Raw genomic sequence first — 22,903 nt, 5'->3', positions numbered from 1 at the left:
TTTGCTTCATATCCTCCACAGTGCCTGTGGGACAGAACTGAACAGAGGTGCCCTCCCCCCCCCGAGGAGGGTATAATGACACGGAGATGGCTACTCAGCTGCAGCACTCACATGCTGTCCATCCTCTTGGGAAATGGGCCCTTCCCTCTAAGACAGAGAGAAGGCAGTGTCCTTTCTGACCAGGGGGCAGCCAGAATACTCCCGCTAGTAGTTCAACAATGTCACCACAGAGCTTCGTCAACTAGCATTAGCTGTGGTTTTCTGCTTCCTACTTTGAGGGAGGCAAATACCCATGTCCAAGTGATGACAGGACATACCAGTCCACACCTTCATTGCCTTCTTGGATGCTAATCTTGCCTAACAGGACTGCATGGTACTTCGACTATGGTATCAGGGTTATGGGACACCTTTTAAAAATCGGAGCAGTGTACTGATAAGGGCATGAAAAGTAAGTAATGTAAGAGGGACCATCTTCAACTAATTTCTTGAAAACACGTCTTTTTCCCATTCTTAAGAAAAAGTGTCCTACTATTAAATATACTGCACATGTATCACCACCTTCACACTGAGCTCACAGCAGACATTACTAATCGATCACAGCACCCCCCCCCACTGACACAGATGCATCTTAAATTCTTCTAATGACCCACTTCCAAGTGGTTACAATTGGCCTACAAAGTGGAGTTATTTCTTCCCACTTCTGCTCATAAAATATCTGTTGCTATGTCCATGATGATTTGGAAATGAAGTGGGGGAGAAGGAGGAGGAAGAGAAGAGAGAAGTAAAGAGAGACTTTGGGGGTAAATTATTTGTTAATAAATTAATTAAAATGTATTTGCCAACCATTAAATATCAGGTTTGTGCAAGGCACTGCAGAAGTTGAGAATAGGAGCAAGAAAACGAAAAAGCCCATGAAGCAGGGAATGAACCTGCGGATGAAACACACACTCACACTCTCACACACAATTACTGTCAATGGAGCAAGAGGTCATCCAGGGACACCGCTGGTATGACTGCAAAATCAGAGTGAGTGGATTTTTCCCCCAGAAGAAGGGAGGCAGAACTTATGGATATCAATAGCTATTCCTACCAATTTCTCCGCCTCCTCATGGCAAAAGGTTTTTATACAAACAAAGCCCTAGATTTTCAGAAAATTTCTGCCTGTGTCATTTCTGAAAATAGAAATTATCAGGTGATAAACAGCTTAGGTAAAAACAGTGACTGAACTATTTATGAGAAAGGCTAGAGTGGAGAAAACCAAGAAAAGCATGTTGGTAGGTAGTTTAGAACAACCCAGATTTCTTCAATGTTTTCTATTGGGAGCCTAAACATGCCTTTTCACAAAACTAAATGACTTTATCTTCAAGGCCAAATAGTGAGGCCATTTGCCCACTTTTGCTCTGCTCTGCAGTGGCGTCAGAGGACATCACAGCCCCCAGAGGGCAGTTCTGGCTGAGCCAGAACCGGACTCTGGGGCTGTGGGATCCTCAGGGGTGGAGACCACGCACAAAGGAGGGGTTGCACTTGGCAACCTGACCCTTTCTTCCTATCACAAAGGCAGCTGCTGCCTGCCTTGCTCACTGGTATATTCCCCGTTTTCTGGCCTAACAAACATACCCACACTCCTGGGGGTCACTTCTCAAGGCCAGGAGTGCAGATAAACTGTCTGGCTGCAGGGAAGGCTTGTGGGAGCTCTCTGCGGAGGGAGCTGCCTCTAGACAGACCGACTCCATCCTTGGCCTGTGAACAGAACCCTCTCCTGCCTCTGGTGGTTCCTCTCAGAGGAGAAAAGAACACAGCTGGAAAGTGCCATTCCCTGACTGGTAGGTGAAGCCCATCTATGAGCAATTAAGCACACTTATTTTCTTTACTGCTGGGAAACAGCAGGCTCATTTCACCAGTCTTTTCCTTTTGATCACTCACCAGCTCCTTGCAATTTTGATTCCTTGGGTGCTGAGGTGCAGACTGAAAAGATGAAGAAATTTTGTCCCAACGGGACTATTCTGTTCTAAAAGGTTAAACCCTTCTTCTTCTTTTTCCTGCTGAATGTTACAATTAAAGACCACCAGTCAGAAGAAGAAATGTCTGATACTGGGTCACTAGAGATTAGGTGATGCAAGTGAAGATCAAGGAAGCCTGTGGGGCAGCTTGGAGAAGCCTTTGGAAAAGACAGGCAGGCCCTCTACTCTGAGAACAATGGAATTTTTATAAGGAGCTATTATCTGTGTGTTTGTTCAAATTTCAGGAGACAGTTTAGTTTCCTGGCTCCCTAAAAGACCAGCATTTTCTCCCCCATGGGCCAGCAGGATGGGTTTTTACATAACTACCAAGTAGTCAACTTGGGGGATTTGGAGGGCGCGCTGCAGTGGAGGCCATCTGCAGTAAGCAAACCAGAGATGCAAATGATTTGGATTTACAAACAAATTAAGGATGGGCTGTCCTAAAAAGGATTATCAAATAGGGTCCTTTAATTAATACATTGATTTTTAAAACTCATGTGTTTTTACAATCACTCATTCATTGCAAAAGAGGTCCATCCCACTGGCTGTTTCATGTGTTAGTGACACAGTTTGCCAATGCACACAGCTCCTTGACCTCTACCTGGGGGGAATCGCCTTTAATGCACGTGGGTGGAATCCACACTGTGGCACTGCTCTCAGACCTGAGGGTCCAGATGTTAAGCTATCTAGTCAGAGGTTCAAAGCCCATGAAAACTGCTGCCCACTGAAGGAAAAAAGTTCCCAGTACAGGTGAAACAATACATGCTATTTTCATCCTCATCAGCTGTTCTATAAAGTTGATGCAAATGCCTATGTTTTGTTTGTGGGCACATCATTGCTGAAGTTGGGGGTGAAGAGTCTGAAAGTAAGCCAGCTATCAGCAAATGTGCTAACACAGATTCTATCTTTAGTTGGACTTTGAAGAAGTAAATGTGTTAAAGTAAAAATGTTAAAGGCCATTATTTGGGAGAAACATCGACTGGGGAAGTATAGGAATGGGGTGAGGAGAACATGAAGCCAGCGCCTTAGCAGAGGGCCTCAGAGACTAGAGGTCCCAAGTGCTGTGGCACTCAGGCATAAATGGGAGAGATCATCCTTTAAAACAACAGCTTTAAAAAAACAACACCTTAAAAAATATATGGTAGAAATGCAAATAGACCTCCATTAATGAATTTATTATTAGAGGCTCTCTGATCACAGCAAAAAATGTCAGGTAGCACAGCTCATGTGGTTAAGCATCCTGAACATCTGAACTCTTGACTCCAGGAGAGAAAAATGGCCTCCCACACTTGTTTCTTCATGATACTTCACAGCACTGGGAAGTAATAAAGTTCCTTTTTAGCCCTCGTGACACTTACCTGCATGGCAATTACTCTCAATACGGTAAATATTTAGGGGAGTGGCTGTCTGAAAATCTGATTGCATTTAGCCTAATGCCTGCTGCTAAGTGGCGCTGTCATACTCGAGTGACTCCGGACACCTCAGCACCCAGCACCTTCCTTGACTGACACAGAGAAGCAGAATAATGGGAAGACAAGGATCCCAGGTTCGAATCCTTATTCTGCCACTTGCTGACTGTGGGAATTTGGGGGAGTTACTTTACATTTTTGTGCCTCAATTTCTTCATCTGCAAAAGGAGAATAATCACCTCATAGGATTTGGGTTAAAGGAGTTTCACAACATATAAAGCACTTGAAGAAATTACCATGTCCAGGCACTGTTCTAAGTGGTGGCCATTATCTCCTCAAAGAGTGCCTTGCCCTGCCACACCAAGAACGCTCCTCTGGAGCCCAAGGTGCCCACTGTGTATCTCATTGTATTGTAAAAACAGCTGTGTGTCTGCATCTGCCACAACCTATAAAAATTTCAGAGGCAGGGGGGTAAGAGCTCGGTTGTGGCCCTCTGCATTAATATCACCACGGCCAGCAGAAAATCCAAACAATCTGTGTAAAATAAAATAAACAACCTCAATGAAAGAATAAATAGCACCCCTCACTTTCAGCTGATAAACCTTATTTTTGTTCATACCACTGGCTCTACAAAATATAGCATTAGGTGAATAAAGCAGCTACCTTAGGTGAAGTAAGAACCAAGTTACATTGGGCTCAGTTCACAAAAATCACAGTCACCGTTCGGTCACTTGGGTATAGTGTATATGGGAAGACAGTGGAGATACTGCAAATGTCTCTGTTATTACTGCTCAAGGGAAAAGGTCCTGCCTTTTATTTGAAATCAGAAAAATCTAATTTGGTTGAAAGTCCTGTTTAGTTTAGTTTTCTTTTTCTTCCATAGTAGGGAAAGAGGTACTTCACAAGAAAATAAGCTCACATCACACTTAGTTTTCCTAAGCACAAACCTCTAACTTTTAAGGTACTCACTGGGGCATAACCAGTTCATTCACCAAAGCCTTTTACAACCTACAGAAAGTTCAAGATAAGGGCCTACTTAAATGATGGCCTCAATCAGAGGTCCCTCTCTCTGGTCCTAACAGAGCAGTAGTCCAGGAACTGGGAGTAATGCTTTTTGTATTTTCTTTCTCTCCACAAGGAAAGTTAAAACAGAGCAGAGTTTTTCATAACTAAGTCAGGAAGAAAACTACTCACTGGGACTTCTCGTTCACAGATAGTAATAGAAGTTCTGCAATGATTACAGGTACCCTGTGGGGATGAGAGTTTACTCGTGGTGACTTTCAGGTTACTCGTGAGAGACCTTGAAATAGCTTCTGAATTATTAAAGAATGTTAAGGTTACATAACAATCTTTAATGTGTATGCACCTAACAACAGAATGTTGCAATCCATAAGGCAAAAATGACTCAAACTGCAAGGAGAAGCAGATAAATCCATGATCATCATCGGAGACTTCAACACCCCTCTATCAGAAATGGCCAGATTCAACAGGCAGAAAATCAGTAAGGACATATCTGAACTCAACAACACCATCAACTAACTCGATATAATTGACATCTATAGACTGCCTCACCCCAAAATGTCAGAATACACATTCTTCTCAAGCTCACATAAACACTCATCAAAACAGACTGTATTTTGGAGCTAGGGTATAGTTAGGGTATAAAACATACTCTAGCAAATTTAAAACACTAGAAATCATTCAGTGTCTGCTCTCAGGCCACGAAGGAACCAAATACTGAAGATTAGGCAACACACTTCTAAGTAATACATAGGTTGAAAAAGAAATCTCAGAAATCAAAAAATATTTTGAACTAAATAAAAATGGATATACAACTCATCCAAATGTGTGGGATGCTGTGAGAGCAGTGCTTAGAGGCAAATTTATAACCTTGAATAAACATATTAGAAAAAAAACTAACATCAATAATTTAAGTTTTCACCTTAGAAAAAAGTTTCAAAAAGAAAAGAAAATTAAATCCAAAGTAAGAAGAATATGATAAAGTTATAATATTTGATTTAGTTAATGTCTTATTCTATTTTAAAAATCTAAAAATTAGTCATCCATTTGGGACAGTAATTCTCAAACTTTCTCATCAAAATCCCTACAATGGTAGAGAGGAGGAACCCATATCCATGCCTATAGAGGTTGGGGGCATAGTCTAAAACAAAGGAAAAAACACCCTAATGGATTTGAGGTCTTACAAAGCTAATTTTGGTATTTCAAACTTCCATTCTATTCATTCACATATCCGAGTTTGTTTTAATATAAAAAACAATGTTCTGACTCGCCAGCTAAGTTCCTTCTAGATTTCTTAATTCTTCCTCATGAAAGGAGATGTATAGGTTTGATCTGTGGTTCCAGATATGCCACAGTGTACTCCACAGCACTCCCATTTGAGAAGGGGGCATGAAAATATAGAGTCTCCATTAACTAGAATGTCACATGGCAGACTGTAGGTCTGCCTCATGACCCCCAAATCCTGCAAAGCACAAAGTTTCAGAAAGAATAGGAGAGCGGAGCAGGTTCACCATGCCTTTCAGTATAGTAAGACCCAATGCCCATCAGTCTCAGACCAAGCCAAGGATGAGATAAGACATCCTTTTTCCCCAGGGATTGAGACATGGTAAGTAATCCTTCCTTCTTTCCTCCACCACATAAATGTTCATTTCCTCCATCACCACAAGTGTTTCTTCCTCCCACATGTCCTAGGAGGGAAGGAAATGAAGTCCTGTCATGAGATGGAGAAGCAAATTATATTCACTGTAATACACTGTCTGCTTCCTAGTTCTCGATGTTTTCTGCCCCAACTTCCTGGGGCAATGCCTCGTTTCCAGCCCAAAAGAACGGTTCGTTACAGGGTGAGCCTTCTATCAATGGAACAGCACAAAAATCCCACAAACAGACCCGGTACTCTTAAGAATGTATCAAGTGGCAAAAGTGCTATTTGAAATCAGTGAGTAGAGAATAAATTATTCAGCAAATGGTGTTAGAGTAGCTGGATCATTATTTAACAATAGCTGAGTTAGATTATCATCTCACACCTTACACCAAAATGCCTTCCCCAGGAACTGAAATTTAAACCCCAAGTGACAACGTAAAAGTACAAGAGAAAATGAGAGATCAAACAGTCATTGAAATGCTTTCCTGCCCCAAGACTAAGTATTATGCAAAAGTAGAAATCATAAAGGAATAATAAACAGATTTTAAGTCCTTAAAAGTAAAAAACCCCTAACAACCATATTTCTGTTAATCCAAACACAACACATACAAGTTTAAAAGGCAAAGTGAAGAAAATATTTTCAGTATATCATTTTAAACACTGCTTACAAACCAATAGGAAAACAACCTACCCAAAATATGGTCTAAGGACAGAAATAGCTATTTTACAAGCAAATAAATTAAAATACTCAAACATGAAAAATCATTAAATGATACCAAACTTTTGTCTTACCCAAAGAAATACAGATTAAAACAGTAAGATATCATTTGCCAACATAATGAGAAGGGTCTAGAAAATAGGCAAGTTTGTGATAAATAGGCATTCACACATGGGTGGTAGAAGTAGCCATTTGCACAGCTGCTCTGCGAGGGCACATTGTCAAAACATGAGAGTAGCTGAAAAATTGTGTGCCTTTCACCTAGTAATCCATTTCTGGGGATAGTCTATAGAAGACAAATGAAAGATGCTAGCAATAATTTAGCTGGAAGAATTTTCATTTCAGGTTCGAATATTTAAAAGTTTGAAACAACCTACATCTCAATCAATGAGGGATGAACAAATAAACAATAATGGTTAAATAATAGAATGTGTCACAGTTATTAAAAAGTAATAGGTTAATAAGATGTATTTATATGTATTGCCACAGAAATGTTTTCCCTATATACTGTAAGTGAAAGGCAGATTTGGAAACATAAGCTACCGACAGGCATTTTTGAAGGAGAAATGTGAACATACAAATATCTGTGTCTGTACACAGAATGAGATCTGGTAGGACACCTACCTGCTGGTTAAACCTAGTAAGAGGATGTCTCTGGTGAGTCTGATTTGGGGGTGTTTTTTAGATTGTTTGGTTTGTAGATTCTGATTTCTATTTCATTTGGGAAAAGAACACGTAGGGTGTGACTGAGGCTGGCAGAGGGGTGTATCCCGTATGGCCTGCCCAGGGAGGTGGCAACCAGAGGGTGTGCATGCTCTGTGAGCACTAAGTGGCCTGCACAGGGGCCGGCATGACTCGTGTGCTCGTTTTGTGTTTTGGTGGGGGCAGGGGAACGGTTGATGAGGTTCGGACAGAGTCCCGATCCAGAAGGATTCCCCAGCAGGGTGATGTCTGAGTTTATGTCACCTTCCTAAAAAATGCTCAGGCCCCAGGCTCGCTTTCTTCCTTCCAGTTCAGGGGCCTATGATTCATCCCCTGCGACTCTAAGTAACACCCAAGTTCTGCTATGTGCAAAAAACATCTGTCATTGTTTCAGTTGGCTGGCGGGGGTGGGGATAGCATGCACTGGCCCAGTGATGTGCTCCTCCAATGCGAAAATAATAACCCAGGAGCCATCCCAAGGTGAGAAATGCTGAAGCCTGGGGTTTCTATCTGAGCTCGTGCCAAAGGAGGTGAACAGTTTAGGTCTCTTCACAGTTCATGCGCCAGTTCCTCAGAGCCACTGCCATTGTGAAAATTACAGGTCTTTAGTTGCTGCTGCTTCTTTTTAAATTCTATTTATTTATCTATTTTTAAATTTATTGAGGTGACATTGGTTAATAAAATTATATAGGTTTCAGGTGCCCAATTCTATAATACATCATCTGTATATTGCATTGTATGTCCACCACCATTTATTACACCTTTACTCTCTTCTACCTCCTCCCACCCTCCTTGAGCTGTTTCTTTCAATCAAGAAAAGTATCCTAAGTTTGTGTTTCCCCAGTTGGTTGCCAAGGCCCGCAGAGGAAGGGAGCAGAGTGTGTAATTGCAAACCTCTCATTTATCAGCTTTGGCTGCTTTTGTGCCACGACATTAGGTGTACCATTTAGCTGGTTAATCTCCTGTACCCCTTGGAAGTACATTAATTACACAGAGAGTGCCTCAGACCTGGCAAGAAGTGACAAAAGAGGAGGCAAGGTACATCTACCCTCTAAGTACCCAGGAGAATTGTTTCCTGACTGACCTCATTCAAACTCAGATCATAGGCCCAAGGAACTCAAGCTGAAGAGATGGCCTTTTTGAAACAATCCAATAATTTGACCTAGAAGTATTAAACTTAAAAACAAAACAAAAATAAACAATGAGCAAATAACAAGAATCTCCCCCACAGGCCTGGGTCCTCTTATTCCAAATGCTATCAGAGAGTCTAATGGACACAACAGCATATCCAGAGGTTTTAACTCACTTAAGGAACCAACAGGAAGATACTTAGCAGCTTCTGCTAGAAATTACAATGTCATGCATCATTCAAATCAGAAATAGCATTACTACGACAACAACTTTGGCACATGCAATTATGCAAATAAACTAGTTATTTACCCTGGCTTCTGGGAACACTATTAAATAAAAAGCTCTCACTTAAATTTGGTTTAATGATTAAAAACTTTTTTCCCCAAACAATATCATTGCCAAGAGAAACAGACTTAAAATATTTTATTTTGGGCGCCTAGGTGCTTACGTTGTTTCATATTTGGTAAAGTCTCATTAACTGGGGATGAAGATGCAAAAGAAAAACTTTAAATTAATAGGAGGTCATTTGTAAATCTGTGCTAAATACTTAGAAATCTGAGTTGAATAGATTGTGAGGAAAATAATGACCAGAAATGACTCAAGAGGTAGAAAACTTGAACTGACCACTAAAAAGCAACCAGACTCAGAAGCAATTTCTTTCAAGCCTTCACAGAACCATTGACTTCTATGGTATTTCAGTTATGTCAGAGCATTGAACAGATGAAATGTTTTTAAAATTTATAGCTGACATAATGCTTATATCAAAACCTGAAAAAGAAAATGAGACCCCAGTGCATTAGAACATATCAGATCTAGCAGTGCATACAGAGAATAATATCACATAGCTACAAAGGGTTCACTCCAGGAATTTAAGAATGGCTTTACTATAACCAAATTAATAGAAGTCCTCAAACCATTTGGAGAAAAAAAAGACAAGAAAATACAAGAAAACTTGCATTTTCTCCTTTGCGTTAAAAAAACAAAAGAAAGCAAAATGCCAATTTTTAAGTAAGTTATGAAGAAAAGTATATTTCACCAACATAGTAAGTTTATATGCATATATACACATCGTAAATACAAACTCACATACATACATAACTACAAAGTCATCCTAATAGTTAACTGTTGATTACTACAAACATGATAAGTAAATCAAGAAAACTACAAGGATATCTACTGCCTTTTAAACAGTGCTGTTATTAAAGTAAAAGAGAGAAAAATAATAAGCCAGCACTATAAGAAAAAGTAATAAGAAATAATATTAAAAGGGAAGAGACAAAGTTATGATTATTCAGGATTACATGATCATGTAATTGTGAAACTTAAGAGAATCAATTGAAGGACTATTAGAAGGAACAAATCCATTACAAAATAAATATTCCCTTGCTTTTTAAAACCTCTCAAAAAGGCTTTTGAATACCAGCAATAACCAATGAGGACAGGGCGCAGGAGGAAGGCCTTGCCCACTAGAACATGGGCTCCATGACAGGCTTTGTCTTACTCTCAGCTGATTTCCCCACATCCACAAGCAGTCCCATCACAGAATAGGTGCTCAATAAATATTTGCAGAATACATGAATGAACAAATTCACAATAAGGGCAAAACCGTAAGATAATAGAACCAAACTGAAATTCCATAAGCAAATACAAATAGTTGTAAGAATTTAGCATATAATAAAAACAGAATTTCAAACCACAGTAGGTATGGTAGATTATTCCACAAATAGTGATTGAGACTATTAACTGGTTGACTATTTTAAAAAAGTGAAATCTGCGTTGTACCTCATATCATACACTGAATATGTTATAGATAGAATAGTTCAACATAATATATGAGACCACTAAAGATTTAGAAGAAAAAATAAGTAAATATTTGCCTTATCTTAGCATAGGGAGGGTTTTCCTAAACCTACAGGCAAAGGTAGCAAGCTTCAGGGGAAAGATTTGTAGTTTCTGCTACTTAAAAATAAAAGAAAAAACCCTTAGGTCAAATACCATAAACAAAACAGCAAAAGACAAATAATAAATGGGAGAAATACTTGCAAAGTATTAATATTCTTTTTTAAAGATTTTATTTGTTTATCTCTAGAGGGGAAAGGAAGGCGAGGGAGAGAAATATCAACGTATGGTTGCCTCTCGTGCGTGCCCTGCTGGGAACTGGCCTGCAACCCAGGCATGTGCCCTGACCGGGAATTGAACTGTGATCTTTTGTTTCACAGGCCTGGGCTCAGTCCACTGAACTACACCAGCCAGGGCTAATATTCTTTTTATATGAAGTGTTGTACAAAGCTCAAAGAAAAAAGATGACCGATCAATAAGAAAAAATTTGAAAAGGCTAAAATGCCAATAACAGGATGACAGTGGCTAACAAATGTACCCCCCTAACAAATACTGAATATGAAGACTGGGCTGAGACCATTCTTCTCCTATCAAGTGGGGAAATGTTAAAACCAATCTCAAGTGTCATGGAAGGTTCAAGAAAATGGGCATTCATACACTGCTGGTGGGAGAAGAGACCAATTTCTAAAACTTCATCCTCAATAATCAAAGATATATCAAACATTTACATCCAAGAATGTCTATTGTATCATTTATTGTCCTTGAATTTAGGCATTGTGAATTTAAAATGTTTTTATGAAAAATTAAGTAATTCACACCAAGGTACTATCTAAAGACATGGTTCTATGCCTTTTAAAATTTAATGTATCATAAAAACTCTTATTCTTGTAAATAATACATAGTAAATCATTGTGGTATCACACAAAAATATCCTATTTAGGGAATTACTTAGGTAACTGTAGCACTGTGTATGGCACCTTGTCACTAAACAAGTCAGCAGTCACCATCCTTTACATTTTTTGTTGCATATTTAGCAGCCCAAACTATGCTCACTTCAAACTGACAGCTGTTGCCACACTGACTTCAGAAAGAGTCCTACCAGTTTATATTCCCAGCAACAGTGTGTACATTGTTCATAATAGTGAGGAACAAGAAAAATCTGTATGGTCAAAAGGGCTTCTTCAAAACTGGCTAAATTACGGTAAATGCAGTCCAGGGATTATTTCCCAGCAACTCAGAATGATGTTATGGATGAATGTTTAATGACATAAAAAAACATTTGTTCTGAAAGATTAAGTTACAAAAACAAATTAATTCACCGGAATTCATATACATGCTATTAAAGACTATCTCCCTATGCATTTATCCATAGGCTATATAACAAAATGTTAATTGTGGTTATCTTTGGGTGGTAGAATTATAGGTCATTAAAATTTTTTCTCTCTTATGCTTTCTAGAATTTTCCAAATGGTCTAGAAGTAAAAAAAAAAAAGTTTTTGTAATCATTAAAAACATTTAAAAAATAACATTAAAACACTACTCTAAAGACTAATTGTGCTGGTGTCATGAGAATATAAATGCAACCATCACCCTTATCATAATAAAGTAATTTTCAGGACTGATGGTAACCATCTGGCCAGTGTTTCCAATTGAGTGTAACCATAGAGTACCAGCACTGGGCACCCAAAGGTGTCATGAAGTGCTTAGTGGTCGCTGCTGAGCCTCTGCCTGTGCTCAGAAGGGCCAAGGGCAGAGACGAAGACCCAGGGTCTCTGGCCTCAAGCAGAAAACAAGCAGAAAAGAGGGGGCAAGTACCAATAATGTTAATCCATGGCAGCACACATAGGGGCCAGAACTCTGCTGCTGAGGTTTCCAGCCAGAAACGTTAACATATTCAAAGATGAAAACAAACAAACAAAAGCAAGGCAATAGCAGTTTGGAATTCCACAAAGTTTTATGTACAAGTATGTTACACAAAGGAGTTATGTGTACATCCCTTCTTGAGGGAGCCCTAACCATCTACAAGCACCCAAGAAGTACAAGAAAAGAGGAGTCTGAAAACTTTTCAAGGTGAAGGGACAGTGAAAAATTAAAGGCAAAGGTACTGAGCATATAGAATTCACTTGACAAGAGGAGAGACTATATGAAAGAAAATTGTTCCTTATGACTTAAAAAAAAGCACTAGCAAATACATGAAATTCCAATTCAATAAACCTCCAATTATTCTAAGCCCAGGTAATAACTTATTTAATCATATTCGATATAACCAATTTATAATGTTTCAAAGTACTTTACCCAGATATTTAGAGTTGGTCTAAAGGGCATGTGCCTTGTACTTGAAGAGTTCTTAAGAGATGGTTCTGGTAGACTAGATTTCAGGCTTTTTTATGAAAGATTTTCATACTTGACATTTCACGGGAGTAGGAGGTTTGATAAAATCAAAACAAAAGCAAAAGTCACTATAAAAGTACCCCAATTCTCTATCCAGATGTAATTTTAAACATATTAGCCTTTAGCATAAAATTAAGTTTATATTAGATTGGCCAAGAAGCCTGTTATGTTTTTCCTGTGTAATGGCTCTAGTAGTGCTTAGTTATCTTTTAACTTCATTTGAAACAATTTTGTTTGATTGTATTGTGGTAGCTGTCATATGAGTGTGCATTTAAAAAAAAACACATCAAAATTGAGCCCTGGCTGGTGTAGCTCAGTGGATTGAGCATGGGCCTGCGAAACAGACGATCGCAGTTCGATTTCCAGTCAGGGCACATGCCTGGGTGGCAGGCCAGTTCCCAGGAGGGGATGCACCAGAAGCAACCATACATTGATGTTTCTCTTCCTCTCTCCTTCCCTTCCCCTCTAAAGATAAATAAATAAAATATTAAAACAAACAAACAAAAAAACCATCAAAACTGGTAGATTTTTGTGCAGCAATTTCACTATTGAAGATGGAAGAAAATACACAACATTTCAGCTTATTATGGTTTATTATTTCAAGAAAGGTAAAAACACAACTGAAATGCAAAAAACGATTTGTGCAGTGTATGAAGTGCTGTGAACAGTTGAATGTGACAAAAGTGGTCTGCGAAGTTTCTTGGTACTACTGATATTTTGTCTAATTAATTCTTTGCTGTGGGGCTATCTTATGCATTGGGAGATGTTTAGCAGCATCCTGCCCTTTACTGCTAGAACCCAATAGTGGGAGATAGCAGACATAATTAAAATATTCAAATCAATAAAGCTATTGATGAAAATGTAAAAAGTCTTATATTTTATGGAAAAAACTGTAATGGACTTTTTGGCCAATGCAATACTTTAAAATGAGGTGTTTAAAAGTATTTGAGCCCTGGCTGGTGTGCTCAATGGGTTGAGTGCGAGCCTGTGAACCAAGGGGTCGCTGGTTTGATTCCCAGTCAGGGCACATGCCTGGGTTGCAGGCCAGGTCCCCAGTAGGGGACTCACGAGAGGCAACCGCACACTGATATTTCTCTCCCTTTCTTTCTCATTCCCTTCCTCTATCTATCTATCTATCTATATAATCTTTAAAAAATAAATAAAAGTATTTCAAATGGCAGCAAAAGAGTGGTTAATTTTCACAATCCAAAACCAAAAAAGTGACATGATTAGCGTTGGTCAGCCTAGGTCTAAGAAGATGGGATCATCACTTTTCCCCTGGGGAAAGTATAGCAACACTCAGAACAATAAAGAGATCCCAGCAAGAGTTCTCACTCTGCTCTGGTCAACAAGACAGGCTATAAAAGTACCTTTAATAATGGCTCACAAATCCACAGTGGCATTTAAACATGTCAGAATGTACTTTTAGATAAAATGCAATTAGTTAAGAGAGAAGCTTCCCTAATAGCAACTGAATGAAGAGCAGTGGTTCTCCAAGTGTCCCTCCCCTGTCCTCCCGACCAGCAGCAAAGCCACACCTGGGAACTAGTTGGACATGCAAACTCTTCCTGCCTGGCAACCTGGTTTACCAGACCCTCCAGGTGGTCGTGATTTGAGGACACTGCTGTGGAAGATATGACTGAGGTTTGCATGTGAGACCAAGTACAAATGCCCAGTTTAGTGTCCCAGGCTATTCCCACTTGGCTGACCCAACCTCAACTTCCCATTGCCCACCTCTTTCAGTGGGCAGCCCAAAGAGTAGGTCCCTGTTCAAACACACTTTCAAAAGGCCCTTAGAGATAGGGCTAATGGGATAAGTCACCTATTTTTTGTATGTTACCATAGTAACATGAAGCATCATTTATGTCTACCAGAAAGGTTCCCTGTGCAGGGGACACTGAATATAACAGAGAAACCTCCAGGAAATCAAATTTTGGAAAAGCAAATATGGGAGACTCAGACTCAAAGCCTTCTATATACACGTTCATGGCCATGTTCTATCAGTGATCCTCAGTGTTTTTGGCATCAGGGACTGGTTTCATGGAAGACAATTTTTCCATGGAGTGGGCTCGGGGGCAGAGCGGGTAGGGTGACAGGAGGCAGAGCTTAGTGGTACTTCAAGCTGAGTCCAGAGACAGGAAGGAGAGGGGTTGGAAAGCCCTGTTCTAAGTGAACTTTCCCTCATTATGCCTGCCCAATAAGGAAAACCTGTGTCCTGGGCCAACCCCACTGTCTGCAGGGAAAGACATAATTTCCATGTACTGGAGAAACATGTTCCGCCATGCCCCCTACTGGTCTCAGTCCCAAAGCCACAGGGAGACTGACCTGTTTCATCTCTACACGTTCTTAGTGACACTTTGTGTCCTAAGATGTCCTTCTTTAGGCTGACATCCAGTCCTACTTCTGAAAGCTACCAGAAAAAATAATAATGTTTATTTCTGGATTATAAAACATATTCCTGTATTATAAAATCAATTTCATTGTGTGTGTAACCCTTTATTTTTATAGTTTATACACAGTTTCCATATTTTCATCTCATTTGATTCTCCTAACGAGCTATGAGATGGGTACAATTTCATTCCAACCCTACAGATGAGAAAACTGGAACTTAGGACTGAATTCAGTAAACATCTGAGCATTAAATGTTATGGAGGGACTACAAATATTTTGCATCAAAAAAATTAAAGAATTCAAAATGTCCAAAAGGACCCCCAAACTTACTTGCATTTGTCATCTGCCAAATGATATTCACCAAAGTCACTTGGTTTTTCTGGCTTGAGAAGGTGGGGAGCAGGGGGATGAGGGAAGTAAGACCCTCTCCCAACTTACAGAATTGACATAACCCACAATGAAATCCTGTGGGGCTCATTTCACAACAGTGACAGCCCGATGGCACTGAGATTGATGAAACTCTTCCTGCATGCCAGGCACCATTCTATGCTCATTAAATATATCCAGCAGTGGTACTGATACGACCATTTTAGAGGTAAGAAAAGCAAAGCACGGAGAAGAGAAGTAACTTGTCCAAGATTACATATCTTACTCTCTGGACATGAAGGAGGAGATGGGACTGGAGGTGACAAGCCCCTGTGAGGTCTGCCGGCCATGGAAACCACACGGAGGGCCACCACCACAGGGGCCTGGACTGCTCTTCCAGGGCTGCTGCTTAATTAACAGGCTCCACACTCTCTCTGCCAAAACATCAATCAATGCTCAGGTTCCAAGCACTCAGGAGCATGAACTGGTTCCTTCTCAGAGTGTTCCTGTGACAAAGGGGAAGGATAGGTCTTGGTTTTCTAGACCTTGGTTAGCTATGGAACCCTGGCAGATGTGCCTGAAGCTGCCTTTTGTTGCTTTAAGAAAATTAGAGAGAAAAAATAAAAGAAAATTAGAGAGGAAAGCAGCTCTGAAGGAAATGTGCAAATTAAAATGCACGTGGCACTAATGTGTATTTAGTAGTCTAGTAGAAAGTGAGATGGGAGGCAGAAGTTCTAGTAAATACTTTTTCAAAAAAAGAAATATAAGTAAAAAGAAACCTCACTGATGTAAATTACTCCTGCCTTCTTTTTGCTTGACTTTTTCCCCCCAGACTGTTCATATTTTGGAATTATATGAGTCAGTTTTTACATATTAATCAATCTTTTAAGTTTATACATCTTTTTCTTAAAGAAGTAAACAAAGATCAAGTCGAACTTTTAGGATAAAAGAAAAAGTGAATGATGAAAGAATGCAGTCTCCATGGGCAATTACACTGTGATGGGGAGTGGGGGAGACAACTTTCAAAAGGCATCCTCTGAACTGTTTACTTTTGTCATTTCCTGCCTCTAATTTTTCACTGAATAATTTAAGAACACCATGAAGTCCTAGGAATTCAAGAGAATTTAACAGCAAGTTCCAGAGTATCCAACATAATCTCTCCTCAAGGCAAAATCCCAAGTCTGGGCAATGGGAGTACAGAGCCCACAGTTAGTGGACTTTTCCTAGCCACATTCCTTCCGCATTTTAACAATCCCTGCCCAACTACTAACTCACTGTGGGCCCTGTGGGCTTCATTTTCCCCTCGTATACAATGGGAGTGATGATTCCCCCTTCATCAGGTTGGTGGGAAAAGTAAGTGAGTTAATATGTCGAGCACTTAGCACAGTGCCTGACACAGAGAAAAATGTTCAAGCTATTATTTTTACTTTTAGAATTTTCAAAGAAAATTACCACAGGGAAGTTGCATATAGACGACTTTTATTGTATTGATAATGTTTTATTGCTTCGAACACATCTATAATCAGAACAACCGTCCACAATCGTGCCACCTGTTGGTGAGTTTCTGCAGGAGCATCCGCTCCACACTGCTCCCTGCCTCCCTCAGATGATTCCTGCCCGTCTGTTGCAGTTCTCAAACCGCCCTTCACGGTCTGCTGCAGTTCTTAAACAGCTCTTCATGGGTTAGATTACAGGCGGGTCCATGAACCCCCTGAAACAGTGCATGAAACTGAGCAAAGCTGTGCCTCTGGGCATTTAAGAGGAGGTGTTCCACAGCCTTTCTCAGGCTCAGATGTATTAAGCAACTTGCTTTACAGAGTTAAACTCAGGGAATATCCACGGAACAATTAATTTTACAGAAGCTGTGGCAATAATCAGGACACCTGGGCTGTTAATCGCTATCTTCACACTGAACAGACCTGCCTCCGGAGAGTTCAGAGCCGGCCAGGCGGTGCACTGCACAGCGCCCCTCAGCACTTACAGACCGACCTGCGAACTTCACCGCTGAAAACTCACCTGCTCCGCCGACCTGACCTGGAATGCGGGGGGGGGGGGGGGGGGTTAACTCCCCCCTCCCTTCCCCCACCCATACCTTGTTCCCGTCCAAGAACAAATTCAAAGGAAATTGGCACCTCTCCGTCTAGGGTTTCACTCCTGCCCTCGGCTGACTCTTAAACTACTTCTCCAAGGGAACTTAATTAAAAGAACAATTAATCCGCACAAAAATCCAGAATCTACCCCAAAGCTCAAGAGCTCTAGAAGTTAGAAGATTGAGGGCACCGCTCCTGACCGCGAACATCTACTGGGGCTCAGGGATAAGCGGCGGGTACCAAAGGGAAGCAGGCAAGGTCTGGATGGAGGGTCGGACGCTGGTCACCCTCTGCGAGTCGACAAGCTACTGACGCGGGGAAAGACGGGCTTGGAGGCAGCCCGGTGAGCAGGTAGGTGTGGGCAAGTGAACACACACAGACGCGGCAGATTAAAGTTCAAGCCTGAACACACACCGCTTGCCCCTCCCGGGCAGCGTTCTCACACACGGCCCAGGTGGCCACTTCTCGGGCAAAGCCTGGGTGTTCGACGGTCGCCCTCTTTGGAATGGGCTCCCCAGATCCCTAGTAAGCCCTATCTACTCCCCTTGCCTTTCAGCCTCCAGCCCTCGAAAAGCATTCGCCTTGCTCCACTCTTCTAAGAGGGCAAAGAAAATCCCCGGGAAAGAGAAATAAAGGGGACAGGGGAAAGGGGGGTGTCGCCGAAGGCAGGGGACGCGCAACCGGCAGCGTACATACCCAGCGCGAACAGGGCGAGCTGTCCAGCCGAGGTGACCATTTTACGGGCAGCGGGCAGCAGGCGCTCCAGCCTCCTGCCCTACCTGCGGTGCCCGAATGGCGAAGAGGCGCTGCGGTGCAGGGGGGAAAAAGGCGCGGGAGAGGCAAGGCCAGCCCCCACGCGGGCGGGCGGAGGCAGGACCAAGAGCTCAGCTGGCCCAAGCGCTCTGGCTACTAAGCTGTCTGCTAGGCGGAAATGGGAAGGCGGTTGCCGTCACCTCTCTGCCACTCGGGGACAGGGCGCGGCGGACCACCCTCCAGCCCTAGTGAGGGTGCCCCTCTAAGGGCATAGGAGGTGGGGGTTTGGGGCTGGAGGCGGGGACGCTACACGCACCAAGCAGGGCGCGGGCGGTGGGGCGGGGCGATCAGGGACTCTCCGAGCCCAGCGCAGGAGCCTGTCACCCAGACCACGGAAAAGGCAGGAAGCTTCTGATTTCAAACACCACCCTCAGTCTCTTAGGGCAGTGCGACCCAGGCCTCTGAACCAGGGGTCGGTGCCTGCTGCGGAGCCAAAGCGTCCCCAGGCGCAGTGACAGCTTCTAGGCTCTAGGCGGCGGAGCAGAGCACCGGGCCGGGATCACCTGTGCCCACTGCCTCTGAAGGGGGTCGCCAAAGCAGTTTTGAACCGACCTGACCTGTGAGCTTATCCGGCTGCCTGCCAAGGCTTGGCCTAGGGAAAGTGCTCCCTAGAATCAGTGAAGAATGTGTTAAACCACGTTGCTTACCTGCGCCCCCATCCAATCGAATAACTTGATTTTAGGGACGCTTACAGCCTGAGCACAGCTATCCTACAAGCTCAGGCAGGCACATTAAGATCAGCAGGTCTTCGTACATGTTGGCCTGGGATTGATAATGACGGCGGCTCTCTGTTTAAGGGGCACCTGTTTATCTATCACTACCCCCAGCCTACCCTGGTATAGGCAGCTGAGGCCAGGAGTGGGGTAGCATGCTGACAAGTGTTCCCTGAGAGAGGGGTGGATGTGCTGGAGCTACCTGAATGGCCCTTCCAGGATCTGTGGCCTTGAGCTGGCCCTTGGTGCTAGAATCGAGGGAAATGGAGGGGACAGAGGAAAGACATCCTAAACAAGAATGGAAGACCCATGGGTTCCTTGGTTCCTTGGGGACTGTCCACTGGGAATCGTATGCCCCCAAGAGGCAGTGACCACTGGTATTCTGCAGATGCCTGAGCTCAGGGATTAATTCTCTCTACCTAGCCTCTCCCTGACCCACCCAGCCTAGCTATGCTGGATAGACCTCTTCTCCTTGGTGGGGGGCAGGAGGAAATCTCCTGCTGTTTCCTTAGCCCAAGGATCAGAGTCTCAAGGTTGCTTTTGCTAAGATTGTTTCATATGGGCTCAGAGGCCTAGTTTTTATCAGGAAGCACCAGGCCATTGGCTTCAACATTTTAGCAGGACATAGTATAGAAAGGGATTTTGAAATGAGTGTAAATTTACTTTGAGAAACCATTCCTTTCACTACCTATGTCAGAGGATACTTTGCTGTTCCCTCAACCCTTAATGATCCATGGCGAGGGTTTTCACGGCAAGTCCTGGGGGTACCTATGTCCACACCCATGCATATTCAGGGCATAGTTTCTTTAGTAAGTAGTCCCTGTCTCCCTTCAAGCATCTATGTCCATCTCCTTCAGACTGGTCTTGACCTGTTCTGATGGCTTATCTGTTTCATTCATAGACTAGCGGGCTGTGGCTACAAGAGGGAAGATACCGATAATTCTTCAAGTTCTCCTCTTCTCCAGGATCTCCACTGGGACTGCAGAGTGAACCTGTCACCTTGCTTTCTGCTGGGACACACACTCAAGTTCACTGCGGCTGAGGTCTGGCTGTCCAAGCTGGTGAGAGTCAGGTTCAGCAGTTTCCCCTTCTCTGCCTACACACAAAGTCAAGGGTTGGGGAAAGTTGCAGCAGAATCAAGCCAATGAGCATGTCCCTGTCAGGGTTGGAAATTTATGACATAATCTGCCATCTTGTAAACTAAAGAGCATCCAAATCAAAGCACATTCTAATGTTGGGACATTGTTGATTTCCCCACCATTTTCAAGAGCCAGTCCATATCTATAGTTTTATAAACCTTTCAATTTATTCAAGTCCAACGGCTAATCAAGGGTTGGGCTTTTATAAATGTCTACAGCATTGGTTGTAAAGTGAACTGAAACAATTTGGAGCATTTCTTTATAAGACTAGGAGGGCACCTAATATCCTAAAATGTTAACACTCTGCCCCTGGCACCTTGTGTATCCCATTAAACCACACAATAAACTCATGAGATAGATTTCACCTCCCTTTAACATAAAAACAATTGAGAACTAGAGAATTTAGTAACCTACCCAGAGTTACAAAGCCAGCAAATGGCAGAGGCCAATTTTGAAAGCAAAACGAGCTGGTTCTGAGGCCTATGTGTCGGCATCTATGCTACGCTGCCTTGGTTTCCACATTTTAATAAGGATAAAACTAAACTCACTGGGTTGCTGCGAGGACTAACTGCAAAAACTTTTTTGCATGCTTAGCAGAGTACTCGATATCAACAAATCTAGCTGCGGTTTAAAGAAAACTCCCTCAGTGTTTTTCCTTCTCTTCACTTCCTTCCTCCCTCACTTTTCCCTTCTCTCAATTTCCTACCATGACCTTTATTTTATCATCTCCACATCAGAACTCTGCTGGTGCATGTATGCCTGTGCGTGCACATGAGCACTCCTTCCTCCCAGACATAGTTCCACAGGAGCCATGAAGTCGTTTCTCTGCCTGTGCTGTAACAACAGTGGGGGAAAATTTTACAGAATGTGATTTAGAGCAAGAGATCTTTTTTTTTTTCCTTAAAGGGTGGTGTGATGCTTTTGCATTTTAGCAGTGTGGAATATCTGCTTTCTGAGCTGAGTGAAATTCCAGTCGTAGCCCTGGAAGCTATGTAGAAACGTGTGTGCATTCCTTCAGCTACGGGCACTGTAGCTGTCTCGCTTGGCCACTGAAGGTCCTGTTTCTGTGTGGACATGGAGCATAATGAACAGGTGGGCTTCTCACTAGGGATCTGCCCGGGCTGCCTTTACACATGTTTGCTTCGCCTGGCTCTGAGCTCAAGGAGAACCCCTGCTGTAACAAGCCAATCACAGCTTCTCCTCCCCATGCAAAAAACCAGAACTATGTTATGTTTGACTCAGGCCAGTAAAGTCCCACTGTTAGTTTTCTCTTTCCTTTCTTCTATGTACTTATGACAAAGGTGTGTTTAAAGAGTCCCCTTCTTCACTGTAATCAGCCTCCCCCTCCATCCCGATTCATCTGCAGACATGACTGTGGGCAACCAGCACAGGAGTCTTCCCTGAATGATTCAGGCCAGCCACCGTTCAGATCGGCAATTACCCAAGACGTTGGTGAGTAACAGCCTAGACAGTCTTAGGAAGGAAGGACAGCCATGGGCCACAGCACTACAGGAATTGCAGACAAGCCTCAGAGAGCACGACCAGGGAGGGCTTCCGTGCGCTGCAGGTTGTTTCTCGGTGGCAGCAGCAGACAGTGGGGCTCAGAGGGAAAACAGGACCGGGTTCCTAGCACAGCAGGGGGGCAAAAGTCAGATGTCATTTGTGTATGAGAGAGAGTGAGAGAGATTTTATAAAGGACTCTGAAGAACTATGTTTAGGCAGAGTGAGATTTTAATATGTTAAGGGATTTAGGAAAAGAAATCTGATCCAAAGTAAGGTATTGTCCAAGTATCAGCTCACTGTGAAGACTTGGCTATTAATGTATCTCTTATCTTTAGCTGAAGGAAAAATAGGAAACCTTATGCTTAGTCTATTTTTACAGTTTTCATCACCAGCACAATGGGTGGGGTAAGGAGGCATAAGCATCTGCTTTGTCCTCAGCAACTGGGGTGATATTCCTGGCCATTGTTGTCTAAAGACTGGTATGACCTGCTTAACATCTCCCATCTCCCCAGCTCTCAGGTCTGCCTTGGGAATGCACATCGAAGTTGCATATGAGGCTTGGATATCCCTTGATATTCTCAAGGGCTATCACAGGATGGCCCTAACACTCAATATTGAGGTCTGGAGGTTGACAGTTCCATGGGTGGTCCAAACAGCTCCAGGCTGTCAAGGCACTAGGCTGAATCTCTAAGACTTGAAGTTACCACAAGGGTGCTGCGACTAAAGGCATTATCTTCTCTCACAGCTCGTGAACTGCCTAGATGACTGGGTGCATTAGAGGTACCCAACAGGTTCAGCACAGCTCCCACCAAACCACTCCATGAAGCGCATCTGGAGGAGGAAGAGCTGTGCATTCAATTCTGTCCTTGTGTCTTTGACGCTGTCCTCCCAGCAGCCTCAGTCACAGTCACAACATTCTGAAGACTGGGAAGATTGCCCGCCAGAATCCTCAGGGGTGCCTTGGGGACAGTCCAAAATCAAGTGCTTAGAAATCCCTAGGCAAGTAAAACCAGTAATGATCAAGTGAAGCAAAGGA

The 22,903-nt window shown here is 42.6% G+C and overlaps 1 protein-coding gene across 1 annotated transcript in view; it reads right to left on the bottom strand.

Moving 5' to 3' along the window:
* The window catches only part of TGFA (transforming growth factor alpha), a 104,445-nt gene extending 85,725 nt beyond the window's left edge, over window positions 1–18,720 (bottom strand). The window contains exon 1 of the mRNA XM_037048140.1: window positions 18,396–18,720. Coding sequence (XP_036904035.1) covers window positions 18,396–18,435 — 40 coding nt within the window. The 5' untranslated portion in view covers window positions 18,436–18,720. The remainder of the gene's footprint in view (window positions 1–18,395) is intronic.
* Window positions 18,721–22,903: the final 4,183 nt, after the last annotated feature.

Source organism: Sturnira hondurensis, unplaced genomic scaffold, assembly GCF_014824575.4.
Source record: "Sturnira hondurensis isolate 20B ecotype Veracruz unplaced genomic scaffold, ASM1482457v3 Scaffold0006413, whole genome shotgun sequence".
Classification (NCBI taxonomy): domain Eukaryota; kingdom Metazoa; phylum Chordata; class Mammalia; order Chiroptera; family Phyllostomidae; genus Sturnira; species Sturnira hondurensis.
The sequence above is the reverse complement of the archived record's forward strand: the minus strand, read 5'-3'. Positions and strand labels throughout refer to the sequence as shown.